The sequence below is a fragment of the Nerophis ophidion genome, linkage group LG17 (genome assembly GCF_033978795.1).
Source record: "Nerophis ophidion isolate RoL-2023_Sa linkage group LG17, RoL_Noph_v1.0, whole genome shotgun sequence".
In the NCBI taxonomy this organism is placed as follows: Eukaryota; Metazoa; Chordata; class Actinopteri; order Syngnathiformes; family Syngnathidae; genus Nerophis; species Nerophis ophidion.
In genome coordinates this window covers 13,906,024-13,930,239 of record NC_084627.1, presented here as the reverse complement: position 1 = coordinate 13,930,239, position 24,216 = coordinate 13,906,024, and the positions used below count along the sequence as shown (strand labels likewise).

The following is a 24,216-nucleotide window of genomic DNA, read 5'->3' as shown; positions in this document are numbered from 1 at the left end:
ATTATGAAGCTATGCTGATGTTAGAAATTATTTAGACAAGACAAATGTTTAAAAAAGAAGGGTTTTAAACTCAGTTGTTACCGTCATATATGGTTTGTAAACGTTTTTATTTTATTTTATAAACCTTTATTTGTATATGCAACATTTACATACAAGTGTTATGAGAGTAGCGTATGTGTGGCCCTCCAATGTGAGACAGCAGGTGAGTGACGTCAGTGAGTGTGTGGGCGAGAGAGGTGAGGGAGCGGTCGCTGAGGGCCGGAGGATGGCTAGTGTTTTTGTGTGGAATTTGACTGTCTGCAAAACGTAAAGAGCCAAGATTTGCAACTAATAGCTGGACTCGTCATTATCTCCTGGAGACCGGAATATTGAAGACCCACTCCCGGGTAAAGTGAAGGGTGTTGCCCCGAGGATCATCGGCCCTGGAGAAGTGTCTCCCCTGCGCTCATTGACTACGGTGTAGGCGCCGGAAGCAGGAAAGGTGCAACACAATCGAGAAATAGTAATAAACAAAACAAGTACAGAAACCATACAAAACAGCGCCAGGGGGTTTAAACTCAATAAAGTAACAAAAATAGAATGCAATATACACACACACATATATATATATATATATATATATATATATTTTTTTTTTTTTTTTTTTTTTTTTTTTATTATATGTAACAAAATGTAAAGCCACACACAAGTTCCGTAAATAATCCAAATGTGGAACACAGCATAATAGTTTTCACAGGTTTGGTTGTTAGAGGTAGAGAGTGTTTTAAAAGTAGAGTTCTAATTATTTCTTAAAGGCACAAAAAACAGCTCAGGAAACTTACATTTATGAATAAAAAAACTTATCCAATAGTAGGGCTGGGTGATATGGACGAAAAAGTATATCTCGATATATTTTTTACTTAAACTCCATATTCGATATATATCTCATTATATTTTTTGGTGAACGTATACATATAAAGATATTAATTTTTGAGCGATATTCAGTAAAATTTAAGTACATTTTTTTAGTTTAGTTTATTAAGCATCTCCATTATTCTACACCGCAGTGGAGACTATTCTTCCTGGGGTCCAGGAAAAAAACATCACCTAATCACAAAACAAAAGATTACAATGCAGTACAACATGGTCAATAATAAAATGCCGTAATACAAAAATAGCAACAACAAAAAACAAAAAAAAAACAATAACTTTGAGTTTACATAATAATCCATCCATCCATCCATCCATCCATTTTCTACCGGTTATCCCTTTTCGGGGTGGCAGGGGGTGCTGGAGCCTATCTCGGCTACAATCGGGCGGAAGGCGGTGTACACCCTGGACAAGTCGCCACCTAATCACAGGGCCAACACAGACACACAGACAACATTCACACTCATATTCACACACTAGGGCCAATTTAGTGTTTCCAATCAACCTATCCAAAATAATGTTCATACCAAAGATAAAAAGAGGAATATGAAAATAGATATGTATTTTTGCAAAAATAAAAAAAAGAACCAATGGCCTATAATATTGACATTAGCGTACCAAAGACCAACATAAGTGACGAAAAAGTACCATCCATCCATTTTCTACTGCTTGTCCCATAATCAATAAAATAGTCGATAAAAAAATCAAACCAGTCATGACATTAGGTACAATCTAGAACAGGGGTCACCAACCTTTTTGAAACCAAGAGCTATTCTTGGGTACTGATTAATGCGAAGGGCTACCAGTTTGATACACACTTAAATAAATTGCTAGAAATAGCCAATTTGCTCAATTTACCTTTAATAAATAAATCTATATATATATTATAAAGAATGGGTATTTCTGTCTGTCATTCCGTCGTACATTTTTTTTCCTTTTACGGAAGGTTTTTTGTAGAGAATAAATGATGAAAAAAACACTTAATTGAACGGTTTCAAAGAGGAGACAACACAAAAAAAAGAAGATTAAATTTTCAAACATAGTTTATCTTAAATTTCGACTCTTCAAAATTCAAAGTTCAACCGAAAAAAATTAAGAGAAATACTAGCTAATTCCAATCTTTTTGAAAAAATAAAAAAAGTAATTTATGGAACATCATTAGTAATTTTTCCTGATTAAGATTAATTTTAGAATTTTGATGACATGTTTTAAATACTTTGTTAGAATATATAACAAATTGGACCAAGCTATATTTCTAACAAAGACAAATCATTATTTATTCTAGATTTTCCAGAACAAAATTTTTTAAATAAAGTCAAAAGAGTTTGAAATAAGATTTAAATTTCATTGTACAGATTTTCAAGATTTGCCAGAATAATTTTTTTTATTTTAATCATAAGTTTGAAGAAATATTTCACAAGTATTCTTCGTCGAAAAAACAGAAGCTAAAATGAAGAATTAAATTAAAATGTATTTATTATTCTTTACAATAAAAAAAAATGTATTTACTTGAACATTGATTGAAATTGTCATGAAAGAAAAGGAAGGAATTTAAAAGGTAAAAAGGTGTTTAAAAATCCAAAAATAATTTTTAAGGTTGTATTTTTTCTCTAAAAATGTCTTTCTGAAAGTTATGACAAGCAAAGTAAAAAAAATTATGAATTTATTTAAACAAGTGAAGATTTTCAAATTCTATTTGAGTTTTGTCCATCTTAGAATTAAAAATGTCAAGCAAAGCCAGACCAGCTTGGTAGTAAATAAATAAAATTTAAAAAATAGAGGCAGCTCACTGGTAAGTGCTGCTATTTGAGCTATTTTTAGAACAGGCCAGCGGGCGACTCATCTGGTCCTAACGTTGGTGACCCCTGATCTAGAATAATCTCTCTGAATGACAACTGTACTATAAACAGTCAGTGGCACTTTTATTAACCCTAGTTAGTCAAGATGGGTATTAACAGCACATGAAATAAACTGTTTAAGTTGTACAGAATTACTTCAATCAATCAATCAATGTTTACTTATATAGCCCTAAATCACTAGTGTCTCAAAGGGCCGTACAAACCACTACGACATCCTCGGTAGGCCCACATAAGGGCAAGGAAAACTCACACCCAGTGGGACGTCGGTGACAATGATGACTATGAGAACCTTGGAGAGGAGGAAAGCAATGGATGTCGAGCGGGTCTAACATGATACTGTGAAAATTCAATCCATAATGGATCCAACCCAGTCGCAAGAGTCCAGTCCAAAGCGGATCCAACACAGCAGCGAGAGTCCCGTTCACAGCGGAGCCAGCAGGAAACCATCCCAAGCGGAGGCGGATCAGCAGCGCAGAGATGTCCCCAGCCGATACACAGGCAAGCAGTACATGGCCACCGGATCGGACCGGACCCCCTCCACAAGGGAGAGTGGGACATAGGAGAAAAATAAAAGAAACGGCAGATCAACTGGTCTAAAAAGGGAGTCTATTTAAAGGCTAGAATATACAAATGAGTTTTAAGGTGAGACTTAAATGCTTCTACTTCCATCCATCCATTTCTTACCAGTTATCCCTTTTTTTTGGGAGGGGGGGGGGGTGTTGCAGGGAGTGCTGGAGCCTATCTTGGCTGCATTCGGGCGGAAGGCGGAGTACACCCTGGACAAGTCGCCAGGGGCAACACATGTAGACAGACACAATTCTAAATAAAATATAAAAATATTCTTTCTACGTAAAATAAATAACACAGCTGTGCAAATAACACAAAATGTATCAAACTCAGATTAAAAAAATATATATACATTTGCAGGCAGGCACTTTGTGATATCCCTTCCTGGTTCGATGACCCGCCCTATCTTGTCTCTGATTGGCCTGTCCTTAACCAATCGTAACTCATAATAGTAAGCAACCAACCAACCAATCACAGATGTTCTTTTCCGGGCACGCACGTCTTGGAAGGAGGACGGAGAAAGGGGAGGGGGGTAACAAGGAACACAACAAATAAGCGACGTTTTGTCATTTTAACGTGAATTAAAATATATCGATATTACGATATTTTCTTAATTCATGTATTTTTTTTTTAAAAATACATCGATATATCTTACAAACTACGTCACTTGAAAAAAACTGTACTGCCATCTAGCGTCCAGGACGTGTTACTCACTCAGCCGGGTTGGACGCAGGTAAGGTAGCCCACGCCCCCTTCAGGATCCGTCCTTGCTGTCGGCATTCTCAAACTCTCACTACTCGCCGGCGATGGAGTGAATGACGCCGACAGGAAAGACAAGCATGTGGACCCTACGGAAGAAAACGCAGGCAAAGAAGTTGACATCTATCGCGACACATGGGTCCGCTTCCTAGGTTTGTACAGTGTGTGTTCTTTTACCTGGCGAATGAGTGAAGAATAACAGTGTGACCCTGGAGCCGTGTGCGAGCTTGCTAACCGTACGGCTAGCATGCGGCGGCTAACCACTCTGTTGAACGGCTATTCTTAGTGTACGTGAAGGTCACATTGAGTTATGGAGGGCATTGACGACACAATGGGGAAAACAATTTATTTCCCCGGTTTATCCTCCTCGTGTGTATTTTAACGCCAAATGGCGGAGGTCGTAGTAGATCACTCAGACCAAAGTAGTTGAGCAAGTTGAGGCAGTGACTCACAAGCAAGCCACTACACTATCACTCCCATATATTTTTCAGTGCTACCAATTTTCATTGTCATATACTGATGAGACTGTAAAGTGCACGCACAGCTAATATCCTCATGGGTATTTGTGCAGCTGTTGTCCTTTATATGTATTTGTTTACGTTGCATGGGCACCACATTCCTTTCTGTCAACATACAGTACAGCATTGGAGTGCATAATCAGTTGTGTGTGTGTACAGGGATTTTCTTATTTAAATGGGGATAGCAGGTCCATTCTATGTGTCATACTTGATCATTTCGCGATATTGCCATATTTTTGCTGAAAGGATTTAGTAGAGAACATCCACGATAAAGTTCGCAACTTTTGGTCGCTAATAAAAAAGCCTTGCCTGTACCGGAAGTAGCAGACGATGTGCGCTTGACGTCACTGGTTGTGGAGCTCCTCACATCCTCACATTGTTTACAATAATGGCCACCAGCAGCTAGAGCGATTCGGACCGAGAAAGCGACAATTTCCCCATTAATTTGAGCGAGGATGAAAGATTCGTGGACAAGGATAGTGAGAGTGAAGGACTAGAAGAAAAAAAAAGACGAGGGGAGTGGGAGCGATTCAGATGTTATTAGACACATTTACTAGGATAATTCTGGAAAATCCCTTATCTGCTTATTAGAGATGCGCGGATAGGCAATCATATCATCCGCATCACCAAAGTCGTCATCCACCCGCCGTCCAGCCGAACCAACATTTTATCAGGACCATACCCGCCCGCCAACCGCCCGCTGAAATACATCAGAGGTAGTTCGCCTTTACCACTCACAGAGCTATTTAAACCTGTTTCACAGAGTAATGATGACAATTATCGTTCCCGCGACTATCCAATAGCGTTCATCCCGATGACAAGAATAAGGGCGTTTTGTAAAGCCATTGCCTTAGAGACCATCAAAAACATGTACGAACCGATTGTTGGTCCGGCAACATGTTGTGTGCAGCTTCCGTAATTACACGTTCAAGATTTAAAGGCATACTGGGTGATACAGAGTACACTGATGGTTGTGATATAAACAACTTTAACACTTACTAATATGCGCCACGCTGTGAAGCCACACCCAACAAGATTGACAAACACATTTTGGGAGAACATCCTCACAGTAACACAACATAAACGCAACACAACAAATACCCATAATCCTTTGTATTCGTGACAATTCCTGAATATATTTCCCAACCCCGCCCACCTTACCGACACACAACATGTTGCTGGACTGACAAGCAGATCGTATATGTCGTAGTAGGCAAAAAAAGTCAATGGCTTCATAGCACGCCCTATTGCTTATTATCTGGGGGACTACCGGTAGTCATTCAGGATAATAATAGCGTCTCTTATTGTCTTCTTCGCTTTATGACACGGGTCTTAAATGGCACTTTGAATGGCAAAAGATACCGAGCACAGAACCATGCATATCAAATATTTCCGGATGGTTCAACCGCCACCCGCCCGAATTTAATTAAAATCTATTTTAGGGAATGTAAACAAAGAAACACCGGCTGTGTTTGTTTTGCTACAGCCGACCGCAATACACCGCTTTCCACCAACATCTTTCTTCTTTGAAGTCTCCATTATCAATTGAAAAAATTGCAAAAGATTCAGCAACACAGATGTCCAGAATACTGTGCAATTATGCGATAAAAACAGACTACTTTTAGCCGTCATCGGTGCTGGAAGAACATATCCACTACCACCGGTGACGTCACGCACACGCGTCATCGTTCCGCGATGTTTTCAACAGTATACCTCGCGGGAAATTTAGAATTGCAATTAAATAAACTAAAACGGCCGTATTGGCATGTGTTGCAATGTTAATATGTCATCATTGATATGTAAACTATCAGACTGCGTGGTCGGTAGTAGTGGGTTTCAGTAGGCCTTTAAAATATAATGTTATAAACACAAAGTCTTACCTGAAAATAACATGTTCCATTCAAAGGATAATATATTTTTCATTAAGCAGATTGGTGCATTTTTTTTAATTTTCAGTTCAACCCAAAATTCTGCACATACAAAAGCCTAATTATTCCTACCATGAAAATTGATGATTATGTAACTCGGATTAGATCTGAAAATAAAACTCTCATCCTGAGAAAGCATCTTCTAATAAATAAAAACAGGCCAATGTTTAAATCACCAAACGTCAACAAAAGCTTATTAAGGGCCTACTGAAACCCACTACTACCGACCACGCAGTCTGATAGTTTATATATCAATGATGAAATATTAACATTGCAACACATGCCAATACGGCCGGTTTAGTTTACTAAATTGCAATTTTAAATTTCGCACGGAATTATCATGCAAAAACGTCGCGATATGATGACACGTGCGCGTGACGTCACGCATTGTAGAGGACATTTTGGTCCAGCACCGTTCACAGCTATAAGTCGTCTCTTTTCATGGGATAATTCCACAGTATTCTGGACATCAGTGTTGCTGAATCTTTTGAAATTTGTTCAATTAATAATGGAGACGTCAAAGAAGAAAGATGTAGGTGGGAAGCGGTGTATTGCGGCCGCCTTTAGCAACACAAACTTGTTTCCATTCCTGAAAGATGACGGTGAAGCTTTACTATGGAACAGAGTGGTCAAGCGAACATGGTTCCCTACCACATGTCAACCAGCAGGTTTCGGTGAGAAAATGGTGGTAATAAAGCGGCTCTTACCGTAGACATGAGCGGAGAGCTTATGTCGTTCCTCCTGCACCTGTCAAAGAGGCAGCTGCGGACTCTCTTGCCTCCTCCCACCGGGCGCTCCCGACCGTCAGATGCTTCCACCGTGGAGGAGGGAAGAAAAAAAAAATCTCAACCCGGTCGCCTTTGCCTCGTCGAGAAATGTGGCTTCCCTCAGAGACACTGGCGGTCATCACACCCGTGGCCACACCCCTCCGACTTTCAGGTTGTACAGGTACAACCATATAATCTCACTAAAACACTAGTGACACAATAAGCAGATAAGGGATTTTCCAAAATTATCCTAGTAAATTTGTCTAATAATATCTGAATCGCTCTGCCGTGTAGTTTTTTTTATTTTTTCTCGTCCTTCACTCTCACTTTCCTCATCCACAAATCTTTCATCCTCGCTAAAATTAATGAGGAAATCGTCGTTTTCTTGGTCCGAATCGCTCTCGCTGCTGGTGGCCATGATTGTAAACAATGTGAGGATGTGAGAAGTTCCACAACCCGTGATGTCACGTGCACATCGTCTGCTACTTCCGGTACAGGCAGGGCTTTTTTATTAGCGACCAAATGTTGCGAACTTTATCGTCGATGTTCTCTCCTAAATCCTTTCAGCAAAAATATGGCAATATCGTGAAATGATCAAGTATGACACATAGAATGGACCCGCTGTCCCCGTTTAAATAAGAAAATCTCATTTCAGTAGGCCTTTAAAAGTGTTATAATGCGGACAGTTTGACCCAGGAATTGATTGTTTCTGTGTGAAAACTATGTTTTGGCCTTTGATCCGATCCGATTTTGAGTACCAATCTGATAATTTGTAAATAGATTATAGAACTGAAAATGTTTTATGTGATGTGAATTATTTTTATATAGCGCTTTTCTCTACAGACTCAAAGCACTTTACATAGTGGAACCCGATTTCTTAGACACATTTAAACCAGTGTGGGTGGCACTGGGAACAGGTGTGTAGAGTGTCTTGGCCAAGGACACAACGGCAGTGACTAGGGTGGCGGAAGCGGGAATCGAACCTGGAACCCTTAAGTTGCTGGCACTCTACCAACCGAACAGGCCTGGGCAATTAATTTGACCCGGGGGGACCAAATTGAGAGAACAAAATGTGTCTGGGGGCTGGTATTTCTATTTTTAGGAACACTAACACAAAAACTCACAATAATGTCTGATTGAATGCTAAAAACGTTTTGACAGACCACCTTAAAAAACGGAATGGAATCTAAATTTTTTTTACTGAATGAGACACCCGGAATGTACAGGAAAATAATGAATGTGGGATTTGCAATACCAACTATGAACAGTAAAACACTGAATATTGACAACATATGGTGGTTAGTGCATGTGCCTCACAATACAAAGGTCCTAAGTTGTCCTGAGTTCAATCCCGGGTTTGGGATCTTTCTGTGTGGAGTTTGCATGTTCTTTTTATGAAGCTTACTTTATTAAATTTAAAATTTACTAGTATTTTTGTAAGTTGGATTATGTATCATATTTATGGTATTGCATGCTATGCACATGTTTTCTTTCACCCAATCAAGTGTGTAGTGCACAATAACTAAACAAAACCAAAAACTACAATGGGCTCTCTTTTAAATCATTTGGGTTTTGCCCTCAAAGCCTTCCTGTATCCAGAGACTTATCACTTAGTTTGTAAACAACAACAAGAATCACCCAAAACATATTTTGTGTCAATACAAACAAGTGAAGTGAATTATATTTATATAGCGCTTTTCTCTAGTGACTCAAAGCGCGTTACATAGTGAAACCCAATATCTAAGTTACATTTAAACCAGTGTGGGTGGCACTGGGAGCAGGTGGGTAAAGTGCGTTGCCCAAGGACACAATGGCAGTGAGTAGAATGGCGGAAGCGGGAATCGAACCTGCAACCCTCAAGTTGCCGGCACGGCCACTCTACCAACTGAGCTATGCCGCCCAACAAGATAAAGAAAAATATCGATCTAATCACTTTAGTATCGTTTATTTAGCAATTTCATTGTAGGCATCGGCATCTGGATCGATCCCTCCTTCTTTAAATTAAAGCTTTAGCGGCTAGCTTCTTGTTTCATCCTGCTGTGTGTGTGTGTGTGTGTGTGTGTGTGTGTGTGTGTGTGTGTGTGTGTGTGTGTGTGTGTGTGTGTGTGTGTGTGTGTGAAATGGGCTAAAATTTGTATCGTTATATATATAATATATATATCGATGTACAGTATAGGCCAAAAGTTTGGACACACCTTTTCAATTCAATGCATTTTCTTAATTTTCATAACTATTGTAACTGTTGTAGATTGTCACTGAAGGCATTAAAACTCTGACACCTGTGAAGTGAAAACCATTTCAGGTGACTACCTCTTGAAGCTCCTCGAAAGAATGCCAAGAGTGTGCAAAACTGTAATCAAAGGAAAGGGTGGCTATTTTGAAGAAACTAGAATATAAAACATGTTTTGAGTTATTTCACCTTTTTTTTGTTAAGTAGATAACTCCACATGTGTTCATTCGTAGTTCATGCGGGTGTTGGGGGTGTGGTTGCGGTGCAGGCAGCATACCCCTTCCCCTTCGAGCTGTCCTTGATGAAATTAAATAATTTTTTCCAATCATTTTGGAACTTGCAAGTAGGGCTGGCATTTTTTTAATATTGCGATATTTTTTAGGCCATGTCGCGATATATATCTCAATATTTTGCCTTAGCCTTGAATTAGCACATGATACATATGATCACAGCAGTATGATGATTCTATGTGTCTACATTAAAACATTCTTCTTCACACTGTATTAATATATGCTCATTTTAAACTTTCATGCAGGAAATCACAACTAATGGAATCATATTTTTTTTCATACGGTGTTGATCTGCAAATGTTTGCCTCGGCATTTTGATTGTGTGGGCGAATGGCGATGTTGACATGCAGAGTAAGCACTCTTCATTCTCTAGCAGGTGACTTTTCAAATGATGCTACATATTAGCAGTAATGCTACTTTTTGTAGCGACGCTTTTGCCCCTCACTTATTGACAAAGTTTGTCTGTTCGACATATTCCTACTTGAAGCCAAACCACCCCCAGACGATGAACCCCCTGCTGTTTTTCTTGGGAATTTATTCTTCCTTTATTTGTTACAAGATTCGCACCTTCTTTCTCTCGTATTACCACTCGCACGGCTCCGCTAGCATCACAGCTAATGTTACCCATGCTGCAACCTCTCTGCTCCACGAGGGCGTATACGTCTATGACGTGACAGTATGTGACGTGTGTAAGAAGGGGCGCTCGCTGTCTGTGAGAAGGACAGACAAGAAAGAGCTAGGATAGCCTGTAGTGTAATACCAGCACTGCGTGAGAATGTATACTCGAATATCACGATAGTCATTTTCTATATCACACAGAGACAAACCCATCCCTACTTGCAAGCATATTTCTTCTTCTTACTCGTCGTCGTCGTGTCTCTGCTTCGTTCTTCTGCTTCGTGTCCTTCCTGTTGTGTGTGCGGTTCTGCACTGAGCTCCAAAAGCCGTAGATGTTATTGTAGCGTCCCGGAAGAGTTAGTGCTGCAAGGGGTCCTGGGTATTTGTTCTGTTGTGTTTATGTTGTGTTTGTGTTTCCCGAAATGTGTTTGACATTCTTGTTTGGTGTGGGTTCACAGTGTGGCGCATATTTGTAACAGTGTTAAAGTTGTTTATACGGCCACCCTCAGTTTGACCTGTATGGCTGTTGACCAAGTATGCTTGCATTCACTTGTGTGTGTGTGTGTGTGTGTGTGTGTGTGTGTGTGCTTGAAATTAACATTAACATAAAACTAGTTAAAAGATCATACAAGGTGTCAGCATTTCTTGACATCTTCGAGTAAAGACCATTGTTAAATGGACTGGGCCGGCACACTGTTTTTATGGAGGAAAAGCGGACGCCCGGACAGCATGTGGCTGTTAAGGGGTGAAGGTTTCAGGTGAGAGAGGACGATGTAGGCAGTGTCTTAAAGGCACGACCCCAATATTGTTGTCCGGGTGGAAATCGGGAGAAATTCGGGAGAATGGTTGCCCCGGGAAAGCCTTCCATCCATTCCGGTCTTGTGCCCTACGATCGAGTTGTTGCCATGACAGCCCCTCAGGCCTCATTTCTTGTTCCGTGTTTCTTCTTCAGGTTTTTCTTGGTCTCCCTCTGTTTCTTTCTCCCTCTGGGTTCCATGTTAGTGCCTGTTTGGTGATTGATTCATTGGGTTTTCTGAGTGTGTGGCCTATCCAGCTCCACTTCCTTCTCCTGATTTGCACTTCCACTGGTTCTTGTTTGGTGAGTTCCCACAGGTTGGCATTGGTGATGGTGTTTGGCCAGTAGACTCCTAGGACCCAACGGTTTACGAATGTCTGAAGTTTAGTGAGTATGCTATTGGTGGTTTTCCATGTTTCTGATCCGTACAGCAGGACAAATGTCAAATCCATCCTGGAAAACCACCAATAGCATACTCACTAAACTTCAGACATTCGTAAACCGTTGCCTCCGTTGGGTCCTAGGAGTCTACTGGCCAAACACAATCACCAATGCCAACTTGTGGGAACTCACCAAACAAGAACCAGTGGAACTGCAAATCAGGAGAAGAAAGTGGAGCTGGATAGGCCACACACTCAGAAAACCCAATGAATCAATCACCAAAAAGGGACTAACATGGAACCCACAGGGGAAAAGAAACAGAGGGAGACCAAGAACAAACCGGAGAAGAAGCACAGAACAGGAGATGAGGGCTGAGGGGCTGTCATGGCAACAACTCGACCGTAGGGCACAAGACCGGAATGGATGGAAAGCTTTCGTTGGCGGCCTTGATTTTTGGGAGGGACACTGAAATTCGGGAGTCTCCCAGGAAAATCGGGAGTGTTGGCAAGTATGTTCTGGACAGACAACACGTTCATTGCGGCCAGCTCTCAGATTTAAGCCCGTGTTCTGGCAATACATGCACCCTCCTGAAATTCATGCCACTCCTGCACGTGTGTAACCAGCAAATGTAACTGTGTCTCCCTGAGCGTGCTTCTTTTTAGAAAGAGCCTTTTATGTTTGTACAGTCTTAAGTCATGTAAACAACAGGGCGCAGCTGCGGTAAATATTGAAAATCATTTTAGAAAAGGCAAATATCGGCCCCAGATTGACGTCTCCAAAGAAAACATGTTCAGTAAACTGAACAAATTGAGTTTTATTTGAACTGATCCTTAAAACCGGCCAACTTGCAGCTCGGCAGCCAATGTGTGCCTGGGCAATTACCTCTTTAAGAGGATGATAAATAGTCTCCAAGTGCGGTTTAATAGGCTGTGTGACATCGCTGTAAATTGGGGGACATTGTGTGACATCTTCCACCCACCTCTTCTCCTCAGGTTACGCCAACGAAGTGGGGGAGGCCTTCCGTGCGCTGGTGCCATCCAGCGTGGTGTGGGGCAGCTACGCGGTGGCCACGGCCTATGTTGCCGCTGATGCTCTGGACAAAGGGAAAAAAGCAGCTGCGGTAAGCGTAAAAAGAAGTTAGGCATTGGTAATATTTACAAGAGTATTCGTTTTAAAAATGAATAAAGTCTCCTGGCTCACACGTTTCACTTTTCTAACATCCTTACTTGTCAGGCGAGTGTAAAAATGACTTAACGCCGGCCACTATTAAGACGTAAACACAATAAAACACTTCTTACTTCACGCTCATGTAATGCCAACCAGTGTTGGTGCTAGACATGTTTTTAAATGGGGTCCCGGGGACCCCATCAAGTCATAAAAATGGGTTCCCACAGTACATTTTTGGGGTGCGACTTCTTTGTAACCGTTTTGAAAACAAATGATAAATGTATGCATTAGCCTGTTGTATCTCACATTCTATATTGTTTTGGAAAAAGTTTGTTATAAACGGCAAAGGGTATTCTAGTAAAATATGCAGAGATGAGATGTGTCAGTATCAAAATGTTATTTGAAATAAATTTTTGGCAGAAGCAAAGTGGTCGTTTGGGTAGATTTTAGTATTGTAAAGGGTATATCAACAAATAAACAGTACAATAGGTACTTGATTTTGATTTATGTAATGCCCATAAGGTTATTCTAGTAAAATATGCAGCGATGAGATGTGTCAGTATCAAAATATTAATTGAAATACATTTTTGGCAGAAGCAAAGTGGTCGTTTGGGTAGATTTTGTTTTTTTTAAATGGTATTTTAACAAGTAAACAGTACAGTAGGTACTTGATTTTGATATATGTAATGCTCATAAGGGCATTCTAGTAAAATATGCAGAGATGAGATGTGTCAGTATCAAAATGTTATTTGAAATAAATTTTTGGCAGAAGCAAAGTGGTCGTTTGGGTAGATTTTAGTATTGTAAAGGGTATATCAACAAGTAAACAGTACAATAGGTACTTGATTTCGATTTATGTAATACCCATAAGGTGATTCTAGTAAAATATGCAGCGATGAGATGTGTCAGTATCAAAATATTAATTAAAATACATTTTTGGCAGAAGCAAAGTTGTCGTTTGGGTAGATTTTGGTTTTTTAAAGCATATTTTAACAAGTAAACAGTACAGTAGGTACTTGATTTTGATTTATGTAATGTTCATAAGGGTATCCTAGTAAAATATGCAGAGATGAGATGTGTCAGTTTAAAAATGTTATTTGAAATACATTTTTGGCAGAAGCAAAGTTGTCGTTTGGGTAGATTTTAGTATTGTAAAGGGTATATCAACAAGTAAACAGTACAATAGGTACTTGATTTTGATTTATGTAATGCCCATAAGGTTATTCTAGTAAAATATGCAGAGATGAGATGTGTCAGAATCAAAATATTAATTGAAATACATTTTTGGCAGAAGCAAAGTGGTCGTTTGGGTAGATTTTGTTTTTTAAAGCATATTTTAACAAGTAAACAGTACAGTCGGTACTTGATTTTGATATATGTAATGCTCATAAGAATATTCTAGTAAAATATGCAGAGATGAGATGTGTCAGTATCAAAATGTTATTTGAAATACATTTTTGGCAGAAGCAAAGTGGTCGTTTGGGTAGATTTTAGTATTGTAAAGGGTATATCAACAAGTAAACAGTACAATAGGTACTTGATTTTGATATATGTAATGCTCATAAGGGTATTCTAGTAAAATATGCAGCGATGAGATGTGTCAGTATCAAAATATTAATTGAAATACATTTTTGGCAGAAGCAAAGTGGTCGTTTGGGTAGATTTTGTTTTTTAAAAGCATATTTTAACAAGTAAACAGTACAGTGGGTACTTGATTTTGATATATGTAATGCTCATAAGGGTATTCTAGTAAAATATGCAGAGATGAGATGTGTCAGTTTAAAAATGTTATTTGAAATACATTTTTGGCAGAAGCAAAGTGGTCGTTTGGGTAGATTTTAGTATTGTAAAGGGTATATCAACAAGTAAACAGTACAATAGGTACTTGATTTTGATGTATGTAATGCCCATAAGGTTATTCTAGTAAAATATGCAGAGATGAGATGTGTCAGTATCAAAATATTAATTGAAATACATTTTTGGCAGAAGCAAAGTGGTCGTTTGGGTAGATTTTGATTTTTTAAAAGGTATTTTAACAAGTAAACAGTACAGTCGGTACTTGATTTTGATATATGTAATGCTCATAAGAATATTCTAGTAAAATATGCAGAGATGAGATGTGTCAGTATCAAAATATTAATTGAAATACATTTTTGGCAGAAGGAAAGTGGTCGTTTGGGTAGATTTTAGTATTGTAAAGGGTATATCAACAAGTAAACAGTACAATAGGTACTTGATTTTGATTTATGTAATGCTCATAAGGGTATTCAAGTAAAATATGCAGAGATGAGATGTGTCAGTATCAAAATGTTATTTAAAATACATTTTTGGCAGAAGAGAAGTGGTCGTTTGGGTAGATTTTAGTATTGTAAAGGGTATATCAACAAATAAACAGTACAATAGGTACTTGATTTTGATATATGTAATGCTCATAAGGGTATTCTAGTAAAATATGCAGAGATGAGATGTGTCAGTATCAAAATATTAATTGAAATACATTTTTGGCAGAAGCAAAGTGGTCGTTTGGGTAGATTTTGTTTTTTTAAAGGGTATTTTAACAAGTAAACAATACAGTTGGTACTTGATTTTGATATATGTAATGCTCATAAGGTTATTTTAGTAAAATATGCAGAGATGAGATGTGTCGGTATCAAAATGTTATTTGAAATAAAGTTTTGGCAGAAGCAAAGTGGTCGTTTGGGTACATTTTAATATTGTGAAGGGTATATCAACAAGTAAACAGTACAATAGGTACTTGATTTTGATTTATGTAATGCCCATAAGGTTATTCTAGTAAAAATATGCAGAGATGAGATGTGTCAGTATCAAAATATTAATTGACATACATTTTTGGGAGCAGCAAAGTGGTCATTTGGGTAGATTTTGTTTTTTCAAAGGGTATTTTAACAAGTAAACAGTATAGTCGGTACTTGATTTTGGTATATGTAATGCTCATAAGGGTATTCTAGTAAAATATGCAGAGATGAGATATGTTATTTGAAATAAATTTTTGGCAGAAGCAAAGTGGTCGTTTGGGGAGATTTTAGTATTTTAAAGCAGTGGTCTCCAACCACCGGGCCGCGGCCCTCGCAGAATTATGTTTTATTATTTTTTAATAAAAAAAAAAAAACATTTTTATTTTTATTTTTTTTTATTAAAACAACATAAAAAACACAAGGTAAGCTTACAATTAGTGCACCAACCCAAAAAAACTTCCCCTTTTCATGACAAAAACCTCCTTTTTTCATGACAAAGGAAAAAAAATAAATAAAAAATAAAATAAAAATGCCCACTGCTCCCCTCACCTCCCAGGGGGTGATCAAGGGTGATGGGTCAAATGCAGAAAATAATTTCACCACACCTAGTGTGTGTATGACAATCATTGGTACTTTAACTTAATCTATAAAATGATAAAACAGAAAATAAGCAGATATTCGCAGCAAATGAACAAGTAGATTAATAATAAATTTTTGCTGCTTGACAAAATAATAGAATGGAAAATGACACAATATATTACTGCATATGTCAGCAGCCAAATTAGGAGTCTGTTTGTTTACCTACTACTAAAAGACAAGTTGTCTAGTATGGTCACTATTATATTTAAAGACTAAATTGTTCTTTGATTGCAATAAAAAATTTGAATGTTTAATGTTAAAATGAAGCCAATAATGCCATTTTTTGTGGTATCCTTTATTTAGAAAAGTTTAGAAGTAAATTTTGGTATCAGTATATTGGTATTGAGACAACCCTCGATGCTACTGTTGTGTTGCTGCCTGCTGCAAAATATAAAGCGGTTTATCAAGGCAGGGCAGAGTTTATTTGCTTCTGCTTCTCTGGAAGGACAGAATAAATGTTTTGTGGTTCACTTAATTACTACTTCCCTTTATGTGATTACGCGTTGAGTCCTTGAGAACTCAGAAAAAGTCGGCGCTATTTTACTGCACGACGGAGCCACAACAGAATGGCGGTGGAGATTGTCAGAGGGCAGATGGCGCCGCCCCCCGGGGTTACACCATGTAGTGGAGTCTCCTTCTTTTGGAAAAAAAATTTTAAAAATGCCAGAAAAAGCAAAACAAACCAAAGTGTAATTTTTTGGTGTGTAACTTTCCTGCAAAATGTTATTACATTGAACTATTTTACTATGCTGTTATAGTGCTATATTTTGTCACGTAAATCAGAGCTCTTAGACCAGGGGTCACCAACCTTTTTGAAACCAAGAGCTACTTCTTGGGTACTGATTAAAGCGAAGGGCTACCAGTTTGATACATACTTAAATAAATTGCCAGACATAGCCAATTTGCTCAATTTACCTTTAATAAATAAATCTACATATATATAAAAAAAAGGGTATTTCTGTCTCTCATTCCGTCGTACATTTTTATTCCTTTTACGGAAGGTTTTTTGTAGAGAATAAATGATGACGAAAACACTTAATTGAACGGTTTAAAAGAGGAGAAAACACGAAAAAGAAGAAAACTAAAATTTGGAAACATAGTTTATCTTCAATTTCGACTCTTTAAAATTCAAAACTCAACAGAAAATTGTGAAAAGAAAAACTAGCTAATTCGAATCTTTTTGAAAAAATTTAAAAACTAATTTATGGAACATCATTTGTAATTTTTCCTGATTAAGATTAAATTTGGAATTTTGATGACATGTTTTAAACAGATTAAAATCCAATCTGCACTTTGTTAGAATATATAACAAATTGGACCAAGCTATATTTCTAACAAAGACGAATCATTATTTATTCTAGATTTTCCAGAACAAAAATTTTAAAAGAAATTCAAAAGACTTTGAAATAAGATTTAAATTAGATTCTACAGATTTTCTAGATTTGCCAGAATAATTCTTTTGAATTTTAATCATAATAAGTTTGAAGAAATATTTCACAAATATTCTTCGTCGAAAAAACAGAAGATAAAATGAAGAAATTAATTAAAATGTATTTATTATTCTTTACAATAAAAAAATAATTACTTGATCATTGATTTAAATTGTCAGGAAAGAAGAGGAAGGAATTTAAAAGGTAAAAAGGTATATGTGTTTAAAAATCCAAAAATAATTTTTAAGGTTGTATTTTTTCTCTAAAATTGCCTTCTCTGAAAATTGTAAGAAGCAAAGTAAAAAAAATAAATGAATTTATTTAAACAAGTGAAGACCAAGTCTTTAAAATATTTTGTTGGATTTTCAAATTCTATTTGAGTTTTGTCTCTCTTAGAATTAAAAATGTCGCGCAAAGCGAGACCAGCTTGCTAGTAAATAAATACAATTTAAAAAATAGAGGCAGCTCACTGGTAAGTGCTGCTATTTGAGCTATTTTTAGAACAGGCCAGCGGGCGACTCATCTGGTCCTTACGGGCTACCTTGTGCCCGCGGGCACCGCGTTAGTGACCCCTGTCTTAGACAGTGGGTCCTTACCCCCCAGAGGTCTGCATAGGTACTGCAGGGGTGATTGTGAAATCTTTAGTTTATTAGACTTTATTTAAAAAAAATAATTATATAACCCAGGCTATTTTTCAACTAATTTAAATGTCTTTAAAACACATCAACACACTGTAATGTAGTTTAGAAATGGCAGTAGTATGGACACCCTACTCACTGTACCTTGCAACTTAAAAAAAACAAAAAAAACATGAATTAGCGCTCCAGTTACTTGCCTGCACTTAACGCACCAGTTGTCGGCTCGCGATTAACGCGGCAGTTGTCAGCCAGTGATTTACTTGTTAGCTGACACCTAGCAATTAGCGCACTTGTCACCACCTATCATTAGGGGCGCAAGCTACCAGCTATCAATTAGCACAGGGTTTTTCAACCACAGTGCCGCGGCGCACTAGTGTACCGTGAGATACAGTCTGGTGTGCCGTGGGAGATTATGAAATTTCACCTAATTGGGCTAAAAAATATTTTTTGCAAACCAGGAATTTTAATGTGTTGTTGTTGAGTGTCTGAGCTGTCTAGAGCTCAGCAGAGTAACCCTGTAATACTCTTCCATATCAGTAGGTGGCAGCAGGTAGCTAATTGCTTTGTAGGTGCCGCCTTCCGCCCGATCGTAGCTGAGATAGGCGCCAGCGCCCCCCGCGACCCAAAAGGGAATAAGCGGTAGAAAATGGATGGATGGATGGATGTCGGGAACACGTGTCGTGATCACAATATGCAGACGACAGCGGGAGGCAGGGCGCAGGTAAAAAGGTATCTAATGCTTAAACCAAAAATAAACAAAAGGCAAGTGCCGCTAAGACAGGGGTGTCCAAACTTTTTCCACTTAGGGCCGGAGACTGAAAAATCAAAGCAAGCGAGGGCCATTTTGACATTTTTTTATTTTAAAAACCAATAAAATATATGTATAAAAAATATAAATTTTGGCCGGGGACCCCAAAGGGTTTTGGTCAAAAAAATATTAAAAAAGTGTCACTATTCAGTATTATTATTTTTATTATTATTCACGTTTTAAATCTCTAGATCATTAAGTCTATCCGTCAATATAATGATTTTAAAGATTTAAATTGTATGCTATTTTTGTCACAAAAACCCAGTTTTTTTATGGAAAAATCACAAAATATGCAATATTTCCATCCAATAATTTTTGCAAGTGGAATATTTGAGATTATATAATAATTGGAGCATTAAAAAGGTCAAACACTCACAACACCATTGATTTTAATTAATTATTATTTTTTGAGCAATGACACTTAAAAACAAATCACACAAAAATTATTGGGGATCCAAAAGGGTCCTACTCATTAAAGTGTTAAAAAATAAATTACACATTTTTTACTGTTTACTTTTAACACAATAATCTCGAGATCAACTTCAGCTCTATCCGTCAACTATAAGTTTTATTGTTGTTTGTGTTTTTTGTTTGTTCGTTTTAGGCCCTTGTTTTAAAAAAAACAGCTCAGTTATTTATATGGCAATCACAAAATATGCAACATTTTCCCCCAAAAATATCTCAGAGTGGAAAATTTAACGTGACGTAATTGGAGCCTTGAATAGGTCAATAATTCATAATGACATTGATTTTGATTCATTATTATTTTTTAAAGAAAGAAACAGCCTGCATACCAGCTTTGTGTTATTAGAGTAAACATTGCAACATTTTCTTGTTACATTTCACACGTTTGCTCTTTGATATCACTTTTTACATTTTAAAAATTTTTCAATCGTATTTTCAAAATTTGCCGTGGGGCCGTTAAAAAATTACCAGCGGGCCGCAAATGGCCCCCAGGCCGCACTTTGGACACCCTTGCGCTAAGAAAAGGCATTAAAGCTTAGGGATGGCTATGCAAAACGAAGCCAAAACTTAACTGGCAGCAAAGTAAACGAAATCAGAATGCTGGACGACAGCAAAGACTTACAGCGTGTGGAGCAGACGGCGTCCTCAAAGTACATCCGTACATGACAATCAACAACAAAATAGGAGGGCAAGACAAGAACTAAAACACGACACACAGGAAAATACCAAAAAATAAGTCCCGGCGTTATGTGACAGGTAGTGACGGGACACGTGCTTTGAGACGAGCTATATTGATGCATCCATCCAACTATTGTGAGAACGACTTTTTATTGTCAATATCGACTGATAAGTTTAATTTTTTTATGTTTTCTGCTGGTGGTGTGCTTCGGGATTTTTTTCAATAAAAATAACCCAGGGGTCACCAACGCGGTGCCCGCGGGCACCAGGTCGCCCGTAAGAACCAAAGGAGTCGCCCGCTGGCCTGTTCTAAAAATAGCTCAAATAGCCGCACTTACCAGTGAGCTGCCTCTATTTTTTTTTATTTTATTTATTTACTAGCAAGCTGGTCTCGCTTTGCTCGACATTTTTAATTCTAAGAGAGACAAAACTCAAATAGAATTTGAATATTCAAGAAAATATTTTAAAGACTTGGTCTTCTCTTGTTTAAATAAATTCATTTATTTTTTTACTTTGCTTCTTATAACTTTCAGACAATTTTAGAGAAAAAATACAACCTTAAAAATGATTTTAGGATTTTTAAACACATCTAACTTTTTACCTTTTAAATTCCTTCCTCTTCTTTCCTGACAATTTAAATCAATGTTCAAGTAAATTTATTTTTTTTATTGTAAAGAATAATAAATACATTTTAATTTAATTCTTCATTTTAGCTTCTGTTTTTTCGACAAAGAATATTTGTGAAATATTTCTTCAAACGTATTATGATTAAAATTCAAAAAAATTATTCTGGCAAATCTAGAAAATCTGTAGAATCAAATTTAAATTTTATTTCCAAGTCTTTTAAATTTCTTTTAAAATTTTTGTTCTGGAAAATCTAGAAGAAATAATGATTTGTCTTTGTTAGAAATATAGCTTGGTCCAATTTGTTGTATATTCTAACAAAGTGCAGATTGGATTTTAACTTATTTAAAACATGTCATCAAAAATATATATTTATTCTGAGAAATCATTAAAATGATCAGTGTTTCCACAAAGATAAATATAATTAATTATTAATAATGACATAGAGTTAAAGGTAAATTGAGCAAATTGGCTATTTCTGGCAATTTATTTAAGTGTGTATCAAACTGGTAGCCCTTCGCATTAATCAGTACCCAAGAAGTAGCTCTTGGTTTCAAAAAGGTTGGTGACCCCTGCTCTAACCACTAGGCCACTGAGATGGTTCTTATATCTTATATCTGTCAGTAGACTCGCTATGGAAGCACTAAAAAATACAAAAAAGACTACAAAACTACAAAAAAGATGAACAAAGTAGACGCTGTCAAAGTGGAGGCACGTAAATAAGACCCACCTAATATCTGACTGAGTGGGTGAATTAAAAAAAATCCACCAGTTAATTAAAAGGATTTCACGGAAGAATCCCTGTCTGGGTTGTATCGAGCAGAATGTGTGGACGTGGCGCTGAACTCCGCACACCTGACGTCTCGCTGTCTAAGTAGTTGAGATTGAATCAACAGCGACTCTGCTGGTCTTAACTTAGAACTGCACTCCTTTTCTTAATTAACGATGAGTTTCACCTGCACTTGTCCAGGCGCACGGGGACAACCCGGGCCAGAAGACCCGCGTGGTGGCGGCGGTGGCGGACACGTTCCTGTGGCAGGCCCTGGCCTCTGTGATCATCCCCGGCATCACCATCAACCGCGTGTGCGCCGCCTCGCTGCACCTGCTGGGCCGCACCACCAGGTGGCCCCTGCCTGTGCGCAAGTGGACCACCACGGCCATCGGGCTCTCCACCGTCCCCTTCATCATCACCCCTATTGACAGGTAGCGCCTTGTTCGCATTATCCGCACAAAATGGAGCACAACCCTCAATAGCCATTTTAAGTACCGTATTTTTCGGGCTATGAGGCGCACTTAAATCAATCAATCTCGCTGGATCGGTTAGCAGCCGAGTGTGAAGCGACCGGAATGAGAATCAGCACCTCCAAGTCCGAGTCCATGGTTCTCGCCCGGAAAAGGGTGGAATGCCATCTCCGGGTTGGGGAGGAGACCCTGCCCCAAGTGGAGGAGTTCAAGTACCTAGGAGTCTTGTTCAGGAGTGAGGGAAGAGTGGACCGTGAGATCGACAGGCGGATCGGTGCGGCGTCTTCAGTAATGCGGACGTTGTACCGATCCGTTGTGGTGAAGAAGGAGCTGAGCCGGAAGGCAAAACTCTCAATTTATCGGTCGATCTACGTTCCCATCCTCACCTATGATCATGAGCTTTGGGTCATGACCGAAAGGATAAGATCACGGGTACAAGCGGCCGAAATGAGTTTCCTCCGCCGTGTGGCGGGGCTCTCCCTTAGAGATAGGGTGAGAAGCTCTGCTATTCGGGAGGACCTCAAAGTAAAGCCACTGCTCCTCCACATCGAGAGGAGCCAGATGAGGTGGTTCGGGCATCTGGTCAGGATGCCACCCGAACGCCTCCCTAGGGAGGTGTTTAGGGCACGTCCAACCGGTAGGAGGCCACGGGGAAGACCCAGGACACGTTGGGAAGACTATGTCTCCCGGCTGGCCTGGGAACGCCTCGGGATCCCCCGGGAAGAGCTAGACGAAGTGGCTGGGGAGAGGGAAGTCTGGGTTTCCCTGCTTAGGCTGTTGCCCCCGCGACCCGACCTCGGATAAGCGGAAGATGATGATGATGATGGATAAATCAATCAATCAATGTTTATTTATAGAGCCCTAAATTGATTTCTTGCACCAGCTGTTAAAGGCCTACTGAAACCCACTACTACCGACCACGCAGTCTGATAGTTTATATATCAATGATGAAATATTAACATTGCAACACATGCCAATACGGCTTACTAAAGTGCAATTTTAAATTTGGCGCCGAAAAATCCTGCTTAAAACGTCTCGGTATGATGACACCTGCGCGTGACGTCACGGATTGTAGAGGACATTTTGTGCCGGCATCGTGCCCAGCTATTAAGTCGTCTGTTTTCATCGCAAAATTCCACAGTATTCTGGACATCTGTGTTAGTTAATCTTTTGCAATTTGTTCAATGAACAATGGAGACATCAAAGAAGAACGCTGTAGGTTGGAAGCGGTGTATTGCGGCCGGCTTTAGCAACACAAACACAGCCAGTGTTTCATTCTTTACATTCTCAAAAGATGACAGTCAAGCTTTACTATGGAACACAGATGTCAAGCGAACACGGTTGGATTGGACCACACACACAAAGTACAGTGTATTATGTGTATTGATAAATAACATTTTAACATTCTGTATTCTGAAGGCGATCTATGTCGTGTTATTCCAGCATCAATATCAGCAGCGTGCTCCTGACCGTCACCGTCAACGTCAGGTTCAAAGCGGCATGGCTCTATCCCTTGTTGCGGTTGGGCCGGCTGCCACGGCGCCTCTCACAGCATCTTCCCTATCTGAATCGCTCCCACTGCCCTCCAATTTTTTTTATTTATTTATTTTTTCTCTAGTCCTTCACTCTCACTTTCCTCATCCACAAATCTTTCATCCTCGCTCAAATTAATGGGGAAATTGTCGCTTTCTCAGTCCGAATCGCTCTAGCTGCTGGTGGCCATGATTGTAAACAATGTTCAGATGTGAGGAGCTCTACAACCCGTGACGTCACGCGGACATCGTCTGCTACTTCCAGTACAGGCAAGGCCTTTTTATAAGCGACCAAAAGTTGCGAACTTTATCGTCGATGTTCTCTACTAAATCCTTTCAGCAAAAATATGGCAATATCGCAAAATGATCAAGTATGACACATAGAATGGACCTGCTATCCTCGTTTGGATAAGAAAATCTAATTTCAGTAGGCCTTTAATTAAATCAGTGTATTCTAAATGATATCTAAGTTCCATTTCAATGGTCTGTTGAGGGGTGTACTCCTTTTTTTTTGCAAGATACCGTACCATGTACTGTATTTACCTTCTGTGCACCTGACAGGTCAGTGGACTACCTGCTGGACGCCAGCCTCCGCAAGATGTACGGTCCCGGCGA

At 38.8% G+C, this 24,216-nt stretch overlaps 1 protein-coding gene across 1 annotated transcript in view; it reads left to right on the top strand.

Moving 5' to 3' along the window:
- The first annotated feature begins 160 nt into the window (after nucleotides 1-160).
- mtfp1 (mitochondrial fission process 1) overlaps nucleotides 161-24,216 on the top strand; it is a 24,749-nt gene continuing 693 nt past the window's right edge. Inside the window, exons 1-5 of the mRNA XM_061877274.1 lie at nucleotides 161-202; nucleotides 4,078-4,246; nucleotides 12,615-12,742; nucleotides 21,798-22,030; nucleotides 24,163-24,216. The exon at nucleotides 24,163-24,216 is cut by the window's right edge and continues 693 nt beyond it. Coding sequence (XP_061733258.1) covers nucleotides 161-202; nucleotides 4,078-4,246; nucleotides 12,615-12,742; nucleotides 21,798-22,030; nucleotides 24,163-24,216 — 626 coding nt within the window. The remainder of the gene's footprint in view (nucleotides 203-4,077; nucleotides 4,247-12,614; nucleotides 12,743-21,797; nucleotides 22,031-24,162) is intronic.